This window comes from Schistocerca gregaria, chromosome X (assembly GCF_023897955.1).
Source record: "Schistocerca gregaria isolate iqSchGreg1 chromosome X, iqSchGreg1.2, whole genome shotgun sequence".
Taxonomy (NCBI): Eukaryota; Metazoa; Arthropoda; class Insecta; order Orthoptera; family Acrididae; genus Schistocerca; species Schistocerca gregaria.
The window spans coordinates 148,730,929-148,755,116 of record NC_064931.1 but is presented as its reverse complement, the minus strand read 5'-3'; the positions used below and the strand labels follow the sequence as shown (position 1 = coordinate 148,755,116).

Sequence of the window (24,188 nt, the reverse complement as noted above, 5' to 3'; positions counted from 1 at the left end):
TTTACAACTATTGTGTATAGTTTCTCCCATAGCTATTTCATCAGCAAGAGATGAAGTCGATCACATAAAAACAAATGAAGAAATAAAGATGTTCTATTATTGATATAATTTGGTTTCCTTTCTTTATAGGAACAAAGCAAATGATTCTCGAAAATTGTTATCAATTAATTTTTTTATTAAGTTTACCAACATATATAGGGTAATCTACACTGTGACTACCTATAATTTCAAAACTTACATGTAAATTGGCATGAGTAACATGACCTCATCCATCACCAATATTTATATTATTTTCTGTGTCCTTTTAAACACATTATTTTTGGACTCTCCATTGCCTGGAAATGAATAAAGTTGATGGTTCTCAATTTTGTTCATATAGAAAGATTAAAATTTTGTAATCTTTTAATTTAAACGAATAAATTATTTAATTTAATTTTTTTAATAAAAATATTAAAAGTAATTAATCTGTGAGTGTCACCTAAAGCAGACTGTAATCTGCGACTATTTCATATCTAAATTAACTGTTACAGTAGCACCATTAAAATCAAACAAGGTACCATTTTAATTACTAATATTTAGTTCCAATTCCTGAATTTGTATATCATGAATTGGAACAAATAAAGGATATATTGCTTCATAAATTACAGGATCATTAAATTTTTGATTATATTTAAGAGAAGTTTCTTGATGAAAATATTTATCTTTTTCTACAAACATCCCAACAGGTAAATTAAATTTTCTATTTGTTACCTGGAACTGAACAAATTTCAGTAAGTTATTGGTGATAGTCTTTTATTAGCTTAAATAATTTGATTGTAGAGCCTTAAACTTACCTAACACTATAACTTATATCTATGTGTAATGTAACTTCGTTGTCAATGATAACTGTGTTTAAAATGTCATCTTCTTATAAATTTTTCTAAACTTTTTAAGCTGTATTGAGCAATAGAAATAATTATAGATCCTCCATCACAATACAGTTTAATGCTTTTTCCATTAACATTTCAGGTTGAAAAAGTTGTATAAAAACCAACTACTGCAACATTTTTGTAACTACCTCCTGTAGAAACTGATAACCGTTTTTTAGAACTGATTATTACCTTTTAATTGAAATAAGTAGCTGATTTTATATCAACGAAAATCATTTAATTGTATGTAAACTGATTGGGAGCCAAAAATTAGAATTCCAGAAAAGAAATAAAAAAATGAACATTGTAAACGTTTCCAAATTCTATTGGATGTGCTATAATTGCACCAAGTGGCTGTGGTAAAACAACATTAATGACTGATAATTACACTTTAGCTCTGGTATGGTCAAATAGGAATAAAAATAATCATTTATTTATACATTGTAAAATTTTAATTCAATCCAAATATCTAGAATTTATAATAATGTCTAAAGGAAAAGAAAATGGGTAATGTAGACAGTTTTCAACATTGTTAGTATTAGTGAAAATAATGATGCAATTATACCACTGGATTAATTTTAAAATTTGCTTTTCTATCTGTCATATAGTATATGTTATTGGATCATATGTTATATGATTTATGTTGCTACATATTGAACTCTTTTCCTAGCCACCCACAGGTTTATTCATGGATAATAAAGGTCATTTTTCTCTCTAGTATTGTAGGTATGGATCTCACTGTTCTTGTGAAATTATGATGAATTTCATTATCAAATATATGTATCGTTATAGTACAGTAAAATTCCTATCTTGTTGAAGATGCAACTGAATGACATTCATGTGTGAACACTACATATTATTCTTACTGCTCGCTTTTGTTCGATCACTACTTTCTCTCTAAGTGGTGAGATACCCCAGAAAATCTTTCCATATGTCTTTATCGAGAGTAAATAAACAGAATATCTCATAAGATTAATTCATTTGTTTCCATGATCAGCAATAATATGAAGAGCATAAGTAGCTGAATTTGCTTGTTTGAGAACCTCAGTAATACGCTTCTGCCAGTTCACGATTTCATCAACATGTGCATCTACGAATTTGGACCATTCTACGCCTTTTTACTTTACTTACTTATATGCAGCATGAATTGCTGATACGACTCTGTTCTTTGTACAGAGCTGAGAATAGTGTGTATTCTCAAAATTTAAGAAAGAGTTCATTTTCTGAGAACCATTTAATAATTCTGCGGAAAAGTCATTTGCAATTTCTCTTGTTGCTTTCTCTCTAATACAGTCTGCAAAAAGTCCATTTCTGCTTGTTGAATGTTAAGTTTAAGGTCATTGACGTTTATGGAAGGAATAGGGGCGAACACAAAATTTAACCCTGTGGGACTCACATTGTGATTTCTATATAGTCACAAATATTTTCTACCTTTCCATCACTATTTGACTAATTCACCATAACTTTTTGCGTTGTTCTTGTCTAGTATTATTCAAAGCAGGTGTACCATAAAACTTGAGCTTTTCTAAGAGAGTAACATGATCTACGTATTCAAGTGCCACAAGTGATGTGGGGTCGGCCATGATGACATAGATGTAGTTCACAGTTTTCATGGTGCTATTGATCAGCATGACAAGTTCCATGAAAGCTTAGGTATATGTTCCCAATGGGAAATTGCTTACATCATCCTGTATCTAAGGCGTTGTACATGCTTTGAGCAGTGGTATGCTTAGATGTTAGCATATCTAGATACGACTATTGGCCTAGTGTAACAATAAACTTAATTCAAATGACTGGGGTGCACATTACCTTGATCCATGGTCTTCACACACAGGAAGTGATGAGTTTTATGGTTAGGAAGTCTTAAATCATTTCATGTTTCTAGATTTCCAGAAGGTTCTTGACATTGTTCCATACAAACAGCCTCTCATCATATTGCGTGATTTTCAAGTATCCTCTCAGTTGGATTCGTGGTTTGCTACCAGGAACGTCATAATTCGCAATAATTCTGTAGGTCGGAAACTGAAACGATCTAACATTATAGCCTGTTTTAAGTGCAGAACTGTGTCCTCAGAAGTGTGTGTGTTTATGTTCTCTCTTACCAATACCCTCCTGGTACTGTCCTAAACACTAGAAAAATTCTTCAGAACTGATAGTGTAGTTGATTTATGTAAAATGCTTCGAACTCCTTTGATCTGGTGATCCACCATGCATAAAAATATCCTTTTCTTGTTCTTCTTAACTGTCTGCTATTACATCACAACACTTTAAAATCCACTACAACACACCGACAAGGGGTGCTAACCTCCTCGACATCTGTGCATCTGGAGAAATCCTGTGCACTTGGATGAGTGCAGACTCGGCAATCTCCATTCGTTCACGAGACGAGGAATGTAGTGATCTACTTCTGGTCAGCTGTAGATTAAATCAGTAACAGCGCTGCTCGGCGGGTTGGTTAAAGACAGTGTGAGGGGGTCTTTCAGTCTCTAATTTTATCCTAAGAATGCGAGAATGTCCTGTGACTCCCATCAACATAGATACTGATCGTAAATAACGCACAATGCTCGTGGTGTTAGAAATATGTAGATCGCTGTCTGGTATACTTTGATGATGTATGTGTTCAAGAACTAACAATCAATGGACGTACTGCACAGCCATCTATCTACAAACGCAATGACACTCGCAAAGTAGAGGAGAGACAGTTAGCGATGATACTGCAATTGTGAAGCATGTTGCCACATCATTGGTTGGTGTTGAAATTACTGTAAAATTGCTAAAATCATTCGCACTATCAACTGTTATGCTTATTATTACAGTACATCGATGGTGTCTTTTCCACCGTATCCGTCCACTGGTATGCTGTTGAATGCTGCATAATGATCGACTGGCATCGCTTTTTTCAGATGGAGAAACAGTCTTGGTGGAGGGCAACACCTTCTGGATGTGGCTAGCACCGAAACAGTGATCACATACATTACTGCAGTATGAGGAATCAATCAAAACGAAACACAGAGTCATCAGCTATACCATCACTGTGACAGTCGAGTTTAAAGATAGAGGTCGTCAATGACCTTCGGACAGCAGTTTGGAAACGCTCCACAGCACGGCAAAACTCATCCAGTTTCCTTATGTTGTAACTGTCTTTAATTTAAAATCATCCAGTATGTGTGTGTGTGTGTGTGTCTAGTGGTAGCAGCAGCAACAACATGATTTACACCGTGCGACGTTAGTTTTCTGTGAGAGGCAACGGATCAGAACATGTAAATGTCAGTTTAGAACCTGACGCAGACCTCGAAGTCGTGGCAGTAAAATCAAAATGTATGGCACTATACAAAGCGTGTTACAGCAGAAAAAAACAATGTTTCAAACAACGACACAGGGAGCCTCTCTTGGGACTGACAGATAATCTGAGGGATACGGTTATCTTTCTATAGTACGGGCATTGACACTTTACTCTGGTCTGTGCAAGCGACTTCTATCACTGGTCGCCAGCTCCAATGGATCAATACCTTTATTTTTAATAGGACTGCCACGTGTGCTCATTGCCAACACACATATGGTATTATTTTTAGATATATGGGAAGAGAGAGATGCGCTAAAAATCTTGTCGAGTTCTTTATCGGTTGAAGTTAGCTGAGATTTTATAGTTTGTAAAATTTCTATGTTGAATGGTATGGAATAACGATAATAGAATATTGGGATGATAGACGTGAGTGGACCCTGAGGGACGCGGATCTGCTTCAGACTGCAGTACCTGTTTGATGTTGAGTCTTCCTAATTTTCCCAACAAGAAATACTTCCGTAACTGTGCATACTGTCTTTATACTATTTTGTGTTGCAGGAGCGGGTTTCCTTTGGCCCTGACCTTACGCATCATACACTGTTGGCGGAGCTCTGACAACATGTCCCCATTTCCATTGAATGGTCAAAACATGGTCCTGTCAACTAACTCAGCTTAGCCTAGCTTAGCCTGTTTCTACATGGACTGCAGAATCAGGTGAATATAGCTCTTTCCAACTTCTGCTGAGTTCCGACTTAAATTGGAATGATCCCATGCGCAAAGCTGCAGGCTGGCAGTGCAGAGTCTAAGGTGCAGTTGCAAGATGCATAGGGACTATCTAAAATTCTACTGTAGCAGATAGGTTCGAAAAAGTTGACTCGTTTCAGGATATGAGTGTGCCAGAAATATGATACACTAGTGGCTGACTTCTCCATATGATTCAACGCAGGTATGTGGTTGGATGGAAAGAGTTGATTCCAAATCAAAGACAGAATTTCTACCGGAAAGTGTAGCATTAGAGATCTGAAAAGCTAGTGTACATTTTCTGAATCAAAAATCGCCATAGCGCAATGGATATATCGCAGGACCTCTGACATGGCATTGAGACAGAATGCGTTACAAATAGTGGAGAAATATCGAGCGCAGCATGAGATAGTCACAAATACCGGCTTCATACGGCGTTCCTTAGTCGAATCACTTTCTAAATTCGGTGATTTTATTACGAGCTTAAACGTGTCGGCGACGTGTAACTGCACTGTTGGTTTGATAATATACACTCTGGCGATCACCGTCTATATTCAGCGTCACGGTATTTGTCTGTAAAAACCACTTCATATAGTTACGAAAAGGGGGCCGCTATACTTTTGACTACTTCCGAGGTCATCGATTTTTGAGAAAAACAAAAGGGCATGCATCCAGGCTTGCCACTTTACAATCAGTCCTAAAACCATATTGCTTTTCTGTTATGAATTTGTTTTTTTGTAAAATGAACAGATAGCTGAGAAAGAGTAACCATTTCAAAAACGTAACTAAAGATAGGAATAAGTGATACTGGGCAGTAGTCTAAAGCCTCTTATGCACTCCCTTCATATGCACTGGCTTAATAATACTTTTTTGTCTACTACTAGGATAAACGTTTCCCTAATACTACAGTTTATGACATAGGTTAGTGCTTTAGCTATTTTTATCCATTTCTTTAACTACAGCATTTGACATCCCATGCAATCCAGTTGTGTGTTTGTTCTTTAATGTGATGATTATCTTGCTTCTTTAATTTTCATTAATCTCATTCGATTTTTCCATCTAATCCAACTGAGTGTTTGTTCTTTAATGTGAGTATTATCTTGCTTATTTAATTAACATTAACCTCCTCCAATTCAAAATTCCACTGTTTGACTGATGTGAGTCAGTATTTCTTGGTGCATGTCTGTAGTGAGTTTTGGATTTCCTGTTGGTAGTATGAAATATTTATTAAATAGGCTGCATACTGCTTGTGTATCTGTTATAACATTACCATCCTGTGTGATGCATAAGAGTTTTCTATCCTTAGTTATAGACGTTTTTCGATACTTATTCATCAGTTTCCCTGAAGCCTACCTTACATTAGTTGACAGTGATTTTACATTGCCTTGGACCTGTTTTCTAAGGTTTGAAAGTTCTGTTTCGAAGTTACTTTCTGCTGTGTTAATAAAGATGCAGTCTTGTTGATCTGTACATCTAGATCATGAATATTCTGGCTAAGTGTAACAAGGGTGGTTGGAAGTCTGTGCCACTATTTCTTCCACCCTGAGTGTGATGGCCCTGTTTGTATTTCTTTAATTGGCTCTGAGCACTATGGGACTTAACATCTATGGTCATCAGTCTTTCTTTAATTGGACAGCAAGAGTCAAAGTATTTCAGTAACATAGTGTTAAACTCATTCAGTTTGTTATCTCACCCTTCTGCATAGTAGATTGTATCCCATCTTTTCTCAGTTAGATTAATTTTAAGGGAGTTGATGTTACTGTTGTTGAAAGCTCGTTTTTTTTCAAAAGTTTTTATTATTCTTTTAGGAGCTGATTTTCTGTATTCTACATTTTGTGCAAGGTGGTCTGAGTAATGAAAGACTATGTTACTATACTTAACAAGATTGTTAATAACTGCATAATCTATCCTGGTGAGCTAGGATCTGGGACCTTGGTGTCCTTGAAACTATTTTTCTAAGATTGTATGAAGTTAATATATATCTATAAGTTTCATGTTAGCTATGCTACACTAGTTTGCGTCAGTGTTAAGGTCTGCAAGTAAAGTAAGGTCACTGGGACCAGACTGCCTAATGATGACACTGAAAATTTTGAGAAAATAGAGTATGTCTGCACAATGTGTTCTAACCAGTTTGAATCACCTAAAACTTATACCGCAAATATTGCTAAAATGAAAAATGCTATTGGTGTGCAGTTTTCACAGAATGAATTGGTAGTCAGGGGTTTGTTCCATTAGCCAGTCAACAGATTGTAATAACAGTTAGGAAGCGTATTTTTTGTGGAAACATACTCTTTTTTAAATGGAACAATGCCTGTTGACTTTAACAAACTAAAATTAGGGTAAATCAGAATGTCAGTGGTATTTGGCGCTGTATTCTAGTGCAAGTTGTTTACGTATTTTGAGAAGTTCCAGCACTGACATTTGTACAATACTTGTGGTGGCACACACTAAAGAACAAGACAAGTCTGTATGCTAGCTATGTGGATTCTGACTATTAACGAGATAGCTGACCATCACAGATTGTGTTCAAAATGAACCGTAGCAGTGGTAATTTACACTTCAAGTCTGGTATGGAATGACTGCTGCACATGTGCTAGCATTTCAGCGGAGATGTCTGTACAGACTACAGTAATACATTGTGGCATATCATAGGGTGTAGTTGGTATGTCCTTGTAGGCAGTATCTTACAGCTTTCCCCACAGAAAAAAGTCTACAGGCGTCAGATCCAGGGAATGAGCCAGCCAAGGTACAGGTCCTCTACATCGAATCCAAAGATTTGGAAACAATTGGTGAAGACATCCGTAGTACTTCGTGATCAATGGGCCAGACAACCATCGTGTTGGTACTACAGGTTCCTCCTAATCTGCAGAGGAACGTCTTCTAGCATCTGTTAAAGATAGTCTGTTAGGAAACTGTGATACTTGTACTCATTCAGTGTTCAGCTTGTGAAGAATGGGCCTATGAACTTATGGTTCATTATATCACACCACATGTTTACACTGCCTGGACACTGACATTCCATCTGATGAAGGCAATGGGGACTGTCGACAGGCCAATAGCGCATGTTTTGGCGATTTACTTGAGAAAGATTGGTAAATGCAGCTACATCACTAAACAAGATACTCGATATATCTGGAGCATCCTGTCTTAGTGCCAATGTACTGAAGTTAACACGATTCTCATAATCGTCTCCACACAGCTCTTGATCGAGAGAGATGTGATAGGGACGGAAACTATGTCGATGGAAAATGTGTGGGACTCATGCCACTTCATCATGTGATTGCACGGGAGCTAACTTGCGAATTAACTGCAATGGCAGCAAGAACATTAATTTCCTCTTCTTCAGTCGTCACATGTTTACTTTTGTTATGTTGTCTCGGTGTTACACTGTCACACTCACGTAACTGGTTGAAGAGATTCCTAAATAATCGCCAAGATGGTTGATGTCTATTGGGTTATCTTGCTGCATACACTGTACAAGAACAAACTGCATTCTTCCTACACTCTCCATATACCACGAGCATGGCTACCTTTCCTGCATTGGAAAATGTCATCGTCCATTCGTGACCTACTGCTTGGACTGTCACACACTAACTGACTAGCAGGTGAAGGAACACACAAGCTGTAAGCAAACATAACAACATCGTGTCTACCAACTATGCAGGTTGTAAGGCACAAACAAGGGTCAGTGTGGAAACTTTTCATAATACGATATCTCGTAAACGACTGGCACTAGAATCCTGCAACAGACATCACTGACATTCTAATTTACCATACTTTGACTTTGTTAATGTCAACAGGCATTGTTACATTTTCAACGGTGTATGTTTGTACAAAAAACACATTTTAAGTGTCATTACAATCTGTTTATTGGCTAACAATACAAGCCCCTGACTATCTATCCATTCCATGAAAACCGCACGTGAATAACACTTCCAATTTCCGCAATATTTATGGTGCAAGTCATATAGTCCTCTGCTATTTTATGTTTTCTACATTGACTCCATGCTCTTTTACTTGGATGCCAATACCATTTATTTCTAATCTTCCCTTTTCACTACACTGCTTCATAAGTGCAAGTCTCTTAAATTGAATATGTTCACTGAGAAAGATTGCCACACCACCACCCTTATGCTGTTTTCTACAATAACTGTTTGCCAGTACATAACCATCTGGCTTGCCCTAGCTAATTTAATTATGTTTTAGGCCATGTTCAGTTAATACTATCTGCTACTTCGCTTTGGAGTTCGTCTTGCTCTCACTGAAACTCGTGATGCAACTCTTTTACTTGTGCATGCAGCAGCAGAAGCATTTGAAAGCTCTTGAAGTGAGTAACACAAGCTACTGCTCACAATCTAATACCGTTAACAACACATTACCGATTTCTGCCAAACGATTTAGGTCCTAACACAGGTATATGTGATGCCATTTCCCTTTGAAATAAATTACAGTTACTTGCCATAAGTTATTGTCAATCACTGAATTGGTGAGTGATTTGCATAGCTGTGTTTCTGTCTGCAGCTAAAAGAATAGATGACCCATGCCCATGGAAATTGACTTTGCTTGTGATGCCTCCATTGGGTTACTGTACAGGTAAGGTATACACACAGTGGCACATGAAAATCTTTGTGAGTCACCAAGCTTGGAGATAAAGTGTGCCTGAAGCACCCATGATTTGGCTGTAATGAAGTACTATGAAATAAGGTATTGTCAGCAACGGCACCCATACAATAGTTTGTAGGGGGGAGGAGGCTAAGCCTAGGTTGTAAAGCGTATTTTTAATATTTAGGGAGACGGATGGTGACTTGTAAGTAACTATAAAAAACGTTTCAGTTCTGACTCTATTAAAAACCTCCAAAGTAATGACTTTTAAATCATTTTATTGAAAGAAAAAAATACCAGACTTCATTATATTTTTAAATTTCCCTGAGAGTTAGGGAGGCCCACAGTCGCCTCTTTTGCTCTGGCATGGTCACACTTGGTGTCGTTCCTATCCTATACCTGCCACTCTAATCACCAGTACGATGTCTGACGAAATTCCAGTCATCTGAAACACTCAACTACTGTATTCCATTCACTGTGGTAATAAGACAATTTCTTCTCAAGACAGTAGCTATCTCCAAGTTGCTTCATAATTGTAAAACACTGAGTACTTTTGCTAGGGTTACCGTATTCTGAAACTCCAAAATAAGGACATCCTCAACAGGACTGACCAATAGGTTTTTAGGACGATTCTATTCTCGATCTCAGTACGACAGTGGAATAAGAAACACATTGCTGATGTCATATCATACACTGGCTGGAAAGATGATTTCGATTTTGATCTGATGACACCATACGCCATCTGGGGGATAGTGGATGTACTGACAATGGTTTCAACATTTTCCACCAACAGATAGCGTAGTGACATAGCTGCCAGATGTCTGTTTGTATCTACCCTTTAATAGGGAATGCTCACAATCAAAAGGCTCAAAGTGGTGCAGATGTGTGAAGCAAGCAGGCAACCATGCCATGGAGATGTACTCATGTTTCTTACAGCCAAATGTAGCTTAGGGAGGATACACTGTATATGTTACATCTATCATTACCACTTGAAAATGTTCAATGATGTACTTTAATATTAGCACTTTACAACAGTTAATATACTGGTAACATATATTAACTGTAAGCTATTATTTTTTTGTTTTCTACTTCAGTTTCACTGTAGTCTAAGCTCAAGTTTGCAATACTAATTGTGTTTTCTTCTCATATTCACGTTATATCACAATATATAGTTCTTGCGAATTCAGTTTACTTTTAACATTTATGATTATATCATCTCAGCTCTAATTTTTTTTTGTTATTTTTTTTACTTTGTTAAATTTGTCTTGTTCCATTTCCCTACAATTCTTTTGTCTACCGTGTGAACGAAATACGAGTAAATAAACAAAATAAAGGAGAATCTCTAGATTGACCTAACACCTGATCCAAACACATTTGGGGCCCAAATTTGTAGCGATCTCCTGTTCACACATTTCGATTTGTCTTCGAAGATGTCGTTTGCGGCCACAGATTTGAACCATTTTGCTCAAACGTCCAACTTTCAGGTTTTCGTACACGTTATATATGAGCGAATCTCCTATCCTCACGCTACGATTTGTCTGCCAAGATGTGCTGTTGCAGACATTTACGAAGACAGATTGTTTTGTGTGCACGTACCTAGTAATTCTTTATCCTTTGATTTTTGTGGACATGTTGGCAGTCCTGAAACAATATTGGCGCCATAAAGTTGATTGTTGTGATAGTTAAGATTGCTAGTGCGTTTAAGGGAATTTTGGGGGAAACAAAGGTAATTGCAATGCAGAGGAAAAATTCCATTTGTTAAATTCCATTAAGTATTAACCTTAGCTCCAGAGTAGTGATGATAAATTTAATACCAATTCAAAAGGATTGGGTGCACATTACTGTAGTTGTAAATGGTATATTTTGTCTTTACTGATATAAATATGGTACAATCTAAGACGTAATGTGGAACAGTAGAAAGCTCGATTACGCAAATTTCGTAGCGTAAATTACGGTTGTGCGAATATGTTGATTGGTGAAGCACATTTGGTTGTGTTGGAGCTTTAGCATTTGCGTACCGAAGTGTAACGATAGAAGCGATGTGTATTTACAGTTTGTTTATTACCATTTACCAAGTTTTCAGTTTTAGTGACATTATGCACAAATATTGTTGTGGTGCAACCGCTGGTAACTATTACTTCTGAAAGATGGAAAATTTATTCCGTATTTTGCCAAGCCATATCGCCGACCATTCATGTCTAGAATCATGTGTACACTATAGTTTTAGATTGCAGGCGTTATGTAGCGATTAATATCAACACTAAGTTACGCTTCAGATTACAGTAACAGTAGCTGGTGCTGTAGCGTCTTGTTGATGGAGCCACCACAGCTCTTGTAGCTAGACTCATGTAAATACTAAAGTTTTAGATTGCAGACGTTATGTAGCAATTAATACCAACAGTAAGTAACGCTTCAGATTTCACTAACAGTAGATGGTGCAGTAGCGTCTTGTTGATGGAGCCACCACAGCTCTTGTAGTCCAGTATGTTTTTTAGTGACATATAATAAAAAAATATTACCATACTAGAGCACGTGTTCCCTACTTTTGGTCACATAACTTATTTGCTATAAGGGACGTAAATGTTAATGACTGAGTGCACTGATTATTTAGCTTCGCATTAATTAAAGAGGTACTGACATCATAGAGGGACATTGCTGAATCGTCCGATTCCACCCATCTGCTTTGCCCCATGACGTCATCAGTGTAGCGGAAATGGCTAATTCCAACGTATACAAAATGTCGACAATGTCAATAAACCCGAATAAAAATAAAAATGACACGATAACGTCTCACTCCAAAATTAAATGAAACTAAATGGACAAAAGCAGAAATTAGTGGTTGATGGTTGGGACAAGGTAAATAATATAAAAAAACACCGCACCATCCCAAAACAAATTACCGAGGGAGGTGGTGCAGTGGTTAGCACACTGGACTCGAATTCGGGAGGACGACGGTTCAATCCTGCGTCTGGCATTGGGCAAATGCAGTGATGGTTCCTTTGACAGGGTATGGCTGACTTTCTTCCCCATCCTTACCTAATCTGATGATAACGATGATCTCACTGTTTGGTCTCTTGCACAAAAATGCCAAACACACAATCAAAAAATAACCTTTATCTGTCATTGAAAAGACATCCACAATCCACTTTACCACACCAACTACCTAAACTCAAAACCACCTTAGCACAATGATAGTCAAAACTCAAATGAACCCGACCACACAAGTGCATTTCATCATGTCCACATCCACCACCACCACCAAACACAGCAACATGACATCTACAAACACAGCCAACTCAAAAACTCTGGGCCATAATTACATCACACACCACAGCATTATGGAATCAAGCAGACGTGTGGAATCGGACAGTTCCATTGATCCATAGAGGAAAGCATTTTAGTTTATTACAGTTAGCATGTGAAAATTTATTACATGTATCATGTGAGTATGAAAAAAAGTATTTGCAGTGATCCAAATTTATCAGCCTGACTTTATGATTTTAATTGAGATTGTTTTTAGTAATAGCATGTTTCTAGGTGAAATTGACATTTGTATACAATATATGCCCATAATATCGATTGTCAATTACCTGGTGTTTGTATTGTAAATTTACCCTTCAGTTTTAATTTTTATGATGAAAAGTGTGTTCAATGTGGCAAAGTGTGTTTGTTTTTAAATATGGCATGGATTTAATTGTTAGCCTACGCTGCAGGTAATTCTGTTACTAAAATCATCATCTGACTTACATTCCTTTGCTGTGCCACCTGACAGCCAAATTACCACTTTTCAGCCTACCCTAGACCTCAGGCTATGCTATGGTTGGTTGGTTAGTTTTGTGTTCCATGGATCACTTTGCACGAAAGATTGTAATGGTGTGGAATGAGTCATTTTACTTTCACGTCCCAAATTAAGTTTTACATATGGTCACACGTTTCTGAGGCTTTTTTTTTTTTAAAGGAAAAAAAAATGTGCTGATGTTGTGAGTTAGTAAGTCCTGCCCACAAGCTTCTACACATTACAGTAATAGAAATTTTTCCACAGAATAGAAGGAGTTGTCAAGGATAAACTTTCTCAGTTTGTTTTCATATTTTACTTTGCTGTCTGCCAGACATTTTATATCACTGGTAAATGATCAAAAATTTTTCTTGCAGAATTGTGCAGCCCTTTTTGTGCTAAAGACTACCTAATGTGGAGTAATGAATGTCATTTTTCCATTTGGTATTCTAATTATGTACATCATTGTTCCTTCTGAACTGTAGTGGATTATTTATGCCAAACTTCATGAGGGAATAAATATACTGTGAAGCAGTAGTTAGAATGCCAAACTCTGTAAACAAATGTCTACAATATTATAGTGGGTGAACACCACGTATTATTCTTACAGCACATTCTTTCGCAGTGAAGCATTTCTTTCTTAAAGATGATTTACCCCTGAACACTAATTCCATATGACATTATTGAATTTAAATATGCAAAATATATCAGTTTACTGATTTATCTCACCTGAAGATTTATGTGATTCTAAGTGTCAGTTGTGGCAGAACTAAGTTGTTTTAGGAATTCCAAAATCTGACGTTCTCATCAGTATGAACAGATAAGAGTTTTTAAGTTTTCACCCTATTTATTATTTGCTCGCCGTATGTTACACTTATTATAGAGGGAGACCAAGAGATGAATACACTAAGCAGATTCAGAAGGATGTAGGTTGCAGTAGGTACTGGGAGATGAAGGAGCTTGCACAGGATAGACTAGCATGGAGAGCTGCATCAAACCAGTCTCACCACTGAAGACCACAACAACAACAACATGATTTCTTCCTCGTTAGAATTATGTCTCCAGACTATATTGGTTGAATTACCAACAGATAACTTTGTGGATTCTTGTGTTTTCATATAACATCAGTTGGTTGGCTATACCATCAGTCCCATGAAACTTCAGTTTATCTAGGAGAATAGTAATTCACACAGTCAGATGCCTTAGATAGGCCGCAGAGAATACTGAACAGTGCTATTTTATTATTTAATGCTTGTACAATCTGATGAGTGAACATGTCAATGGCATTCTCAGCAGAGCAACCCTTCTGATGCCAAAACTGTATTTGCTGAGGGAATTGCATCATCAGCAGAACAAATGATTTTTATTTCTTCATCCCTCATTCTATAACTAGTCTCATCTAATACCTCTTTATCACCTCATCCTTGACTATATTAAAAAAGAGCGAAATCAGAGAGTCACCTGTCTAATACTGCCATAAACTGGAATGCAGCTAGTTCTGGAACCAGAATTCAACTGAATGTAGTTCTTGAAGTAAATGTCATCAATGTTATTATGTAGGAATGAATACCTCGATTGTAGAGCAGGCTTACCACGCCCATTGACTAAATCCTATCGAAAGCAATCACTAAGTCAATAAAACAAAAGTAAGCTGATCTGTTGTGTTCAATGGACTTCTCTACAACCTGTGTAAGAATAAACACTGCATCTGTGCATGCCCTACCAGATCTATAGGCTAACCAACTGCTCCTATGGAAGGGGCATAAGGTTTTCATTTTTTATTACTTATTATTTTTTGTATAAATTTAAGAACGTAGTAGATTGATCCCTCTGCAAATGGATGGGCCTTTCTTATCTCCTCTTTTGTACTTGATAATGGTAATACGAGTTCTCCATTCATTTGGAATTTTGTTGTGAACTATATTATTGTTAACTAACTTGATGAATTGTTAAGTTATTGGATACTTCATTCTATCTTTCCACGGAGACTTCCTATGTTGTAACAGGCTTACCGCTTCTTGTACCTTTGTGTACAAAACAGTACCATCAACATTTACTTTTATGCTGATCTCTTAAGTAGTTCCAATTTCTGGTAGATTTTTACCTTTAGATGACTTTATTAAATGTTCAACCCATGATTTGTCATTTATTTCATTCACTTTCAAAATTTCATTTAATTCATTCATCTGCTGACTTCTCATTTAAAAATTTTGGTATATTGTTTGTTAAATAAATAAACACTCCCAGTGATAACCACAGCTTGTAGACCACAATTTTTGGGATCTTGATTTCATTTGTTGCTGCATGTTCCATATGAAAAATATTAAATGATTTCCTGTTTTCAGCTGATAACGTATCGGAGATCAGTGCAACATGTTTTACAATTACCAGTTACTGTGTTATGCCAAGAAGGGGAAATTCTCTGTCATATGGCTTGCAGGAAATCATAAAAAACTGTCTCAAAAACAGATTATGAGTGTAAATATTGAAGTATCATGGTAAATTACGTTCTTTCTACAGATTTTTTTGTAGATAATTTTGTAGTGTTGTGACATAAATGTATGTTATCATAGAATGAACATAGTTAAACATTTTGTATCATAATGCTGTAATTTGTGGTTCCTTCTGCCTCACCTCTATGCATGGAAATAATATTATATTTTACCTAAGTAAGTAAACACACCACTTTCAGACAACTGATCATAGTATTTTCAGACAACATTTTTGATTCCTTTTTAAACATTTTAAACTACCTTTTGTTAAACAGATAAATCTTCCAGTGATAACTACAGAAGTTACTGTTTTTCCAGCTGCTGTTTTTTGATATTGTATTGTGCTCAGTAAACCTTTGACTTCAATTGAAGACTCTGTCTCAATGTTCATTCTAGTCAGTTACATGTTATACTGATTATTTCCGTGATACAATGTAAAGACTGGGAATGAGTCAGTTTGTGTTCTATTAAACATAATTTACTCTATGCCCAAGAATTTACATTCATGTTCAGAAAAAAACAACACACCTTTAGGACTTTCATATTCACAGGACATGTACATTAGTATGTTCTGCAGAAATAATTAGCATTTTGGTCACCTCAGTTCAGCACGTGTCCTCTTGCTTAGTAGGCACAGGGTCCGCAATGGGCCCTGATGACTTGTTCCATGTATGATGGCATTGACGCCTATAAGGTGCAAATGGCATCCTGTGGTATCCATCCTGCATCCATGCTGCATTCACCTGGTTCCAAAGTTCATCTGTGGTGGTTGTCGGAGACAAGTCTGGTGATCTGGCAGGTCAGGACAAAAGGCTGACGTCCTGTGACACCAAGAAGGCATGTGTTCGTGCAGCAACATGTGGTCATGCATTGCCTTGCTGAAAAATGGCATTTGCATTGTTGTGCAGAAAGAGTATGATCGTGGGTCACAGGATTTGATTCACTTAGGTCACACTGGTCACTGTGTCCTGGATATGCACCAGCTGTGAATTGTGGTTGTACCCAATAGCACCCCACACCATAAGGCCTTGAGTTGGCACTGTATGTCTTGTGTGAATGCAATCACTGTGATGCTGCTCCCCCTGCATAGGGAGAATCAAAATGCAGCCATCATTTTCAAACAAACAGAACCTGGATTCTTCCAAAAATACAATCTGATTTCATTCTTATCCCCAGTGATGTTGTTCCATACACCGTTGGTGTCTAGCATGTTTCTGCACAGTCATCAAAGGTCGGTGGAGAAGTGGATGACGTGCACTTAACTAATGCCGCAATAAACGATGATTGACTGTCACCTCTGATAGTGTACGTGGTGTGTTCCACTGTTGGTCCAGAGCTGAGAAGATCACAGATCCGTCCTGCAATGCCGTTTGGATGAGGTGTCAGTCTACTAGGGGGGTGGTCTGTGTGGGGTGATCTGACCCTTTTAATCGTGTTCTATGGCCTTCTGTGAACCATTCTGCATACACACATTGCACTGCCAAAACTCTTTGTTTCACATTAGCAGCAATTTCTTGGATGGACGCATCACATTCTCTTATGCCAATAACGCGCCCTCTTTTAGACACACTGATTTGATGGTATGGTTTGTGCAAACATCTGCGAGACCTCCTATATATATGCTCAAGTAATACTGATCCATTACCTTTGCTTTGTAGCGACAACAAGTGCAACAGGCACATTTTACTGGTAGGTGGTGTTGCACCGTGATATTGATGTTGACATTGGATCCACAAGCTGACACGATTCAAATGCTAATCATTTCTTCAGAACATACCAAGGTATATGAACTGTGAATATGAACATCCTATCTCTTGTTGTTCAACGTTCTGAAAATTAGTGTATATGATGATGACAAGTGCATCAATTTAATAATGGCAGTAGTGACTTTTGTGACTCACTTTTCTAAGGCAACATTTAGTTGTTACACTTCAGTGAGTACACTGCAACATGAAACAAAAATCTGTAAGTTTATAATAAATTAAAATAACTGTCTTGAGCCACAAGAGAAATAAAGGATTCATACCAGTAATTTACTGTACGTGCAGGTTAAACTGAATATAGGGCCATTGCAATATAATAACAAAGATGTAGTGACTGATATAATGTGGTAGAAACCAATTATATTGTGGTGGAAACCACTGTATAGTTAAGTTATCATCTGTAGTTGTCAAAGCATAACTTCTGTTACCTATTTCACAAATAGATGTTTTTGACGTGTAAAGTAGTAAAATCAGAGAATGAGAGTGAGCTCATGGATGCTCTGGCTTAATTGACCAGCTACTTGCTCTCATTTAAATCGGCTAGCTGTTGGCTAGAGATGCATCGGTTTCCTTGCTGCCAGCACCCTCACCTGCCTGAGATGGAGTGAGACTTATCAGTAATTCTGTATCTTCCATTGACATGTCTGGTGGGGTTATAAGCGCCCCTCCCCCCCCCCCCCCCACTCTTGAATTGACATAAAGGCTCAAAACAGGACATACTTCTATGGCTGAGGATGGTGATGTGGCCATGGATGATTGCTTCAGGAAACCCCTGTGATCAATCTGAGTGACGTTTTTGCCACCAGATGATGGTGGACTTGGAACTAGAGGCTCCAGATAACGCATGGGAGCTGCAGAAGCAGTCTGTGCAAATGCTAGGGCTTCTAGGCCTGGTGTTTCATCCTTTGGATTGATGTCCATGGGATCCCGTGTTGTAGGTGGACTGAAAGGACAAGACACCTGTCATCTGTTGTGAGCTGGTGTAATGGGTGGTGTGGGTGTCCTCTGTACAATGGAGAATCTGACTTGGGCCTCACAACCAAAGCTGACTGGGGTGGTTGTGCAGCATCGTGCATGCAGTAACCAACAGAATCAGCTGTTGTCCTTGTTGTGCTGCAGATACAGTTCAGGGTCAACCTGAAATTGAAATGGTGTTGGTTCCTCTTTGGCTCACTCACACAGTGGGAAGAGAAGATCCAGCAGTGTCTGATGAGGATGCCCATCCAGTAATTCTGCTGGGCTATGACCATGTATGGGTGGCAACATGTAAGAAGCTAAAAAGACATTAAAAGTTGAGTCTGACATAGTTGACCCCAGAGCTTTTGCCATATGTGTTTCAAAAGTGGAAATGAAACATTTTGCTAAGATATTAGAACTACATGAAAAGGAAAGTCATTAAAGGCTTAATGTTGCTGAGAGTGCAGAATCACTGAAATGACATTGATTTCATGAACTAAGGTCTGTTTTCCACAACCGAGGTGTTCCTTCAATGGCTAAAATTTTTGCGACATGCCAACTGCCATTGATGTTGTCCGCTGCAATCTGGCAATGTAAGGAAAATGAAAAAAAAAAAAAAAATGAGTCCACATTGTTCTAAGTAAGAAGCTGTCAAATTCCTTGTGGAGGTGGTCCCATGACTGAGTGGATGCCTGCCATTGAGAATAAGACTGTGTGTGTGTGTGTGTGTGTGTGTGTGTGTGTGACAGAGAGAGAGAGAGAGAGAGAGAGAGAGAGAGAGAGAGAGAGAGAGAGAGAGAGAGGGGGGGAGGAGATGGAGGAGGAGGGGGGAATTGATGTTCTTGGCCCCTCTGTACAGCATCTGTGTGTGACCTTCTTGCGTTAGTAGCAGGATACATTGATGGATTTGAAGTTCGTGATGCGAAATTAAGAAGCAGTGGAGGCCAGGTGGTGCTGTGGGTGACAACTTGGTCATATCGGAGGACTCTCTAAAGAAGTGGGCCATGCCTGGATGCTGCTACAACATCTCTAGAGTGGAGTGGAATGCCTTCTAAGTATTGTTCTATTTGGGTGTCCATCTGCGGACCGACTGTTTCCTGTGTGTCAGAGTCTGGGTCTGAGCCCAAGATGACTGCATTTAAATGTACAGTGGTGTATAGAGTATTGATAGTTGGATAAATACAAGACCTACCAATGCAGGTGATGGATAATGCATTCTGGGAGCTTAGCCTTGGGCCTGAACATCAGTAATAATTGCTTGTGATCCATATTAAAGAGAACCTTTTTCTTTTTTGGGGGGGGATATAAGTTGTGCATGCTGAAAATGGTAGTCGGTGTGCTTTCTCAATTAGAGAGCAATGATCCTGTCCCTGATTTAATGCTTTGGACATAAATGTTGTAAGATTTTTAAGTACCATTGGTAAGCTTATGAGACAGGATGGCCTCCAATGCCATCAGGTTAGGCATTCATAATCAGTCAGAGCTAATAGTAAATGAGGCTGATATGTCATTAACCAGGATACAGTCTGAAATCATGATTCCATGTTTTGAAAAGCCTTCTGTCAAGTGGTTGACCAAGGAAAGGGATTACTCATTTGAAATAATTCAATTGGTAGGTAAGAGAAGCTACTTGGGTTTTGTATTGCCACCAAAAGGAAAACCCATTGGTTAAAAGAGACAGGGGAAAGCACTAGTTGCTCTTCCAATTTGTCTGGTTTGAATTAACTTCATCTTGGAGCGCCAGTGGAGTTTGACACACTTTGAAAAAAGTAGCATGACAGAGGGGTCAACATTATGTGCGCATGAAAGTTCAAAGGCATCCTAACCCCTGTACTCACCCTTTACTTGTATATAGCTCCTCTGCTGAAACTGGCTGAAAAGTTGGTGTTGAAATTAAGCTGTTGTCAAGAATACAGTCGACACCAAGATTACTGTTCAAACACTTTAATTGCACTTTGATTTGCTGAATGAGCTAATGTTTATGGCTAGTTTGGATCTCATCTATTTTAATTTATGCACAGATAAATGGATTGCCACGTACTACATTCGGGTGATGTCATATAATATTGCTCGAGTGCAGTAACATAACACTGAAGTAACTATTAACAAAAGTTCATGTATGACAAATATGTAATTAATGCAGTCACTGTATGAAATTTTTAAAACAATGTTGTGAATGTTGAATGTAGTTTATTCTTCTCATGACGTACAGTTACAAATCAAAGATTTTTGTACTGGAGACACGTTAAATTACTTTAAAAAAATAAAATTATAATAATTAACATATTTCAGCACACTTTTTTGCATTTTTACACATGAACAATTTAACAAGAACATATATAACACTTATGGTCATTTTGCAGCTTGCAATAAAATTTATACAATATATTATCAATTTATTATAGAATACATAATTGTTTCTTTTCTTTTCAAATTGCCAAACTGTCCTGCATGAATTCTTCAATCGAGTAATAACATTTTTCCACTAGTGTATTAAATAACAATCTTTTTAGTGTGTCAAACTCCATATTTAACAGATTTGTGTTATTATTTAATTTATTGTAAATTTTTAATCCCATGTACAATGGTGTTTGAGCATAAAGTTTTAAATTATGAGAGGGAAGTTTGAAACTGTGTCTGTGATGAGCCCTGTAATTGTGGTTTAAATGAAAATTCTCAGGTGAGTTTTGATTTTTATATATGAAAATAAAAATTTCATAGGTGTACAGAGCGGGAATGGTTAGTATTTTTAATTTTTTAGATAATGGGTGAAATTGTATTCTTTTTTTGGACTAAAGACATGTTTCTTAAGATTCTGTTTTGAAGTGTAAGTAATCTCGGGCTGTTCGTAGAGTTTCCCCAGAAAATTATTCCGTATCGAATTATAGTCTCAAAGTAGCTGTGGTAGACTGTCTTCCTGGTGTCCATAAGGGTGGAACCAGATAAGACATTCATCGCATAAGCTAGGCTGTTTAGTTTGTTTGCTAATAAGTCTACATGTGCCTTCCAATTTAAATTTTTGTCAAGATTTAGACCTAGAAATTTTAAATAAGTTGCTTCACTCATTTCCTGATCGCTGTGCACTGTTTTTATGGCAGATGCTGATGATGTTTTAGCACTGAACTGCACTAATTGTGTTTTTGTGACATTGAGTTTTAATCCATTTTGCTGAAACCATAATTCTAGGTTTCCCATTATATTTTCCACAGTATCATGAATAACAGTCAAATCAGTATGAACTCTATGTGCACAGTAAGTAACTATTGGAAACAACACAGTTCTTGGCCTGATCCTATTGTCACAGTAAACATTAGCTATTATTGAAGTTACTTATTTCTATATCTTCTTCATCTGTACTATTAGGAAGTCAATAGGTCATATGTTTACCGATGAATAAAGACGTTGAAATCGGAAAGTACTCATATTTGGTAACTAACAGCAATTTTTATTTCATGATGTCCAGTAGTGGATCACCTATACAGAAATATTTGGACTGATCAAAACTGATTCACCGGTACCAAAGAAAAAGTCAGTGACACTTCCTATAATTCTGACTGTAACAGTTTTCCTAGGCACTACTAGACGAACACTGTCTATAGTATTATTAATCTGAATTGGCGCAGGATGCCACCCGATACCTGTCACCTCTACAATATGCCCTTTACGAAAACATTGGGGGCATTCTGCTTTGTAATAAAGACATTAACAGCATGCATGGAATATAAAATGGTCTGGAAGCTAGATAACAAATGCTAGAGAAATGCTGATACTGGTGCCTCAGAACTACAAGGGGCGGTGAGCTGCCGGTGAAGATATGTTTATCAAATTAGGTTTTGACATGGAAATACATTCCACTGAGTCTTTTCTTGCCAGAGCCATAGTAGAAGTATCAAAACCAGAATAAAACATCAGCTGTGCAGCCTGTGGGATATCAAATGCTCATTCTATGCATAACACTGCTCCTAGAGAATGGTCCAGTTGTCATAAAGCCCATAGGACATGTCTTTATCAGGGGCCAGATGGATTACCACATGTCAGATTAAAGTTTCAGAGTATGGTTGTCAACATGTGCATGTAAAGTTGGACTTTCTTCTTAAACATTGAAGATCGGTAGTCCAGAGTATACTTTTCGGAATCTTATTTGCAATGATTCAAAACTTTAATGGGCTTTTGATAAATGAACTGTGGCAGAAAAATGTTATAAGCATAAGGGAAAAAGTATCTGATGGGCAGCACCAATGGGTCCAACAGTGAAGAAAAACTTTTGCAGTAAGTAATACGACTGAGGATTGGTTGACGACAAAATTGCCTACAGATGTTCCGGACATTTCACATCACTTCTTTGAAAATGCATCACTAACCATTTCTGGAACACTTCCAGGTCCTCAAGTACATCATTGAATGGTTGAAAGGCTGGAATAGCCAGCGATGGCTATGGCTGTTGGACCATAAAAATTATCAAATGCTTTATGAGTTTCTGACGTTAATCAAGTAATTAGCGCCACAGTTCAAAATAATTCACATCCGTGGTACTCGGGTCTAGATACGAAAGTAATGGCCTTGTTGCCAATTTTGTTGCTTGCTTTTTTTAAGGCAATAGTTATTTATTATACTGAGACAAGTACAATACAAAATGGAACAAAATTCTGTAAGTTCTCAATAAAAGGAAATAATTGTCCTGAAACACAAGAAAAATGTAGAATTTACTCAACTAATTTGCAGTACACACAGTAAAACTGAATACAGGCCAGTGTCCCTATAGTAACACAGGTGTAGTGATACAGATGGACAGTGGTGGAAACCACCACAATAGCTAAGGTGGTTAGCTTGGCTGAATAATTATGCCACACTGTAGGTGCTGAACCATAACTTCACTCTAAAAATCTCACACAGACACGTTTGACTTATACAACAGTAAGAGCGGTACACTTCTTTACAAGCCAGAATCCATAAATATAGTAATGGTAGCACCCGGCGAACTTCCAGTTGAATCGGGAAACAGCATTGGCTGATTCACAGAGAATGAGAGCAAGCACGTGGCCACCCGGGCTTAATTTGGCTAGCTAGCTGATCTTGTGATAGTTGACCACAGATACTGCATTTTCCTTTCTCGCAGCAACCTTGTCAATCATAGATGTAATGACACTTATTGATAGTCCTATGCCTTCCATTCAATGCCTGGGACAGCTCTAAGATATGCTTTGTTCTTTAGCATGAAGTTGGAGTTATGATCGAAACGGAAAGTTTCTCTGGAGGGAATTGCAAGGATTTATGAAGTTTGGGTAGCCCACACAACAAATTCAGAACTTTTAGTTGAGTTGGAGTCGCAGTAACCCCTTGTTGCTGCAGGAAAAGACCACTTTTCATGAAATATGTGTTTCAAGGATACATTAAAATGCTGATCCCAACTGTATGGCATTCCAGATACACAGATATGTATTCAAAATAACACCCAATTATACATTCTCAAGAAAATAGTTCAATTCTGTGACAAATGCCCATCTGCACACTTCATGTCATGGAGGGACTTTTAATAGTTCCTTGGCAGTTAAGTTTTCACACAAAATGGCTTTCACTTTTTTCCAAAGTTTAAAGAATACCCGAGTAAGTAGATGTACAGATGGTGAGATTCAAGAGGCAATGATAAAATCATTACAAGAATCTATC

The 24,188-nt window shown here is 37.5% G+C and overlaps 1 protein-coding gene across 2 annotated transcripts in view; it reads left to right on the top strand.

Moving 5' to 3' along the window:
- Positions 1-10,960: 10,960 nt before the first annotated feature.
- Positions 10,961-24,188, top strand: part of LOC126298637 (uncharacterized) — a 247,974-nt gene continuing 234,746 nt past the window's right edge. Inside the window, exons 1-2 of one of the 2 annotated variants that reach the window (XM_049990048.1) lie at positions 10,961-11,260; positions 15,655-15,807. In XM_049990048.1, coding sequence (XP_049846005.1) covers positions 15,683-15,807 — 125 coding nt within the window. In that variant the 5' untranslated portion in view covers positions 10,961-11,260; positions 15,655-15,682. The remainder of the gene's footprint in view (positions 11,261-15,654; positions 15,808-24,188) is intronic. The other variant, XM_049990047.1, reaches the window with a different exon arrangement.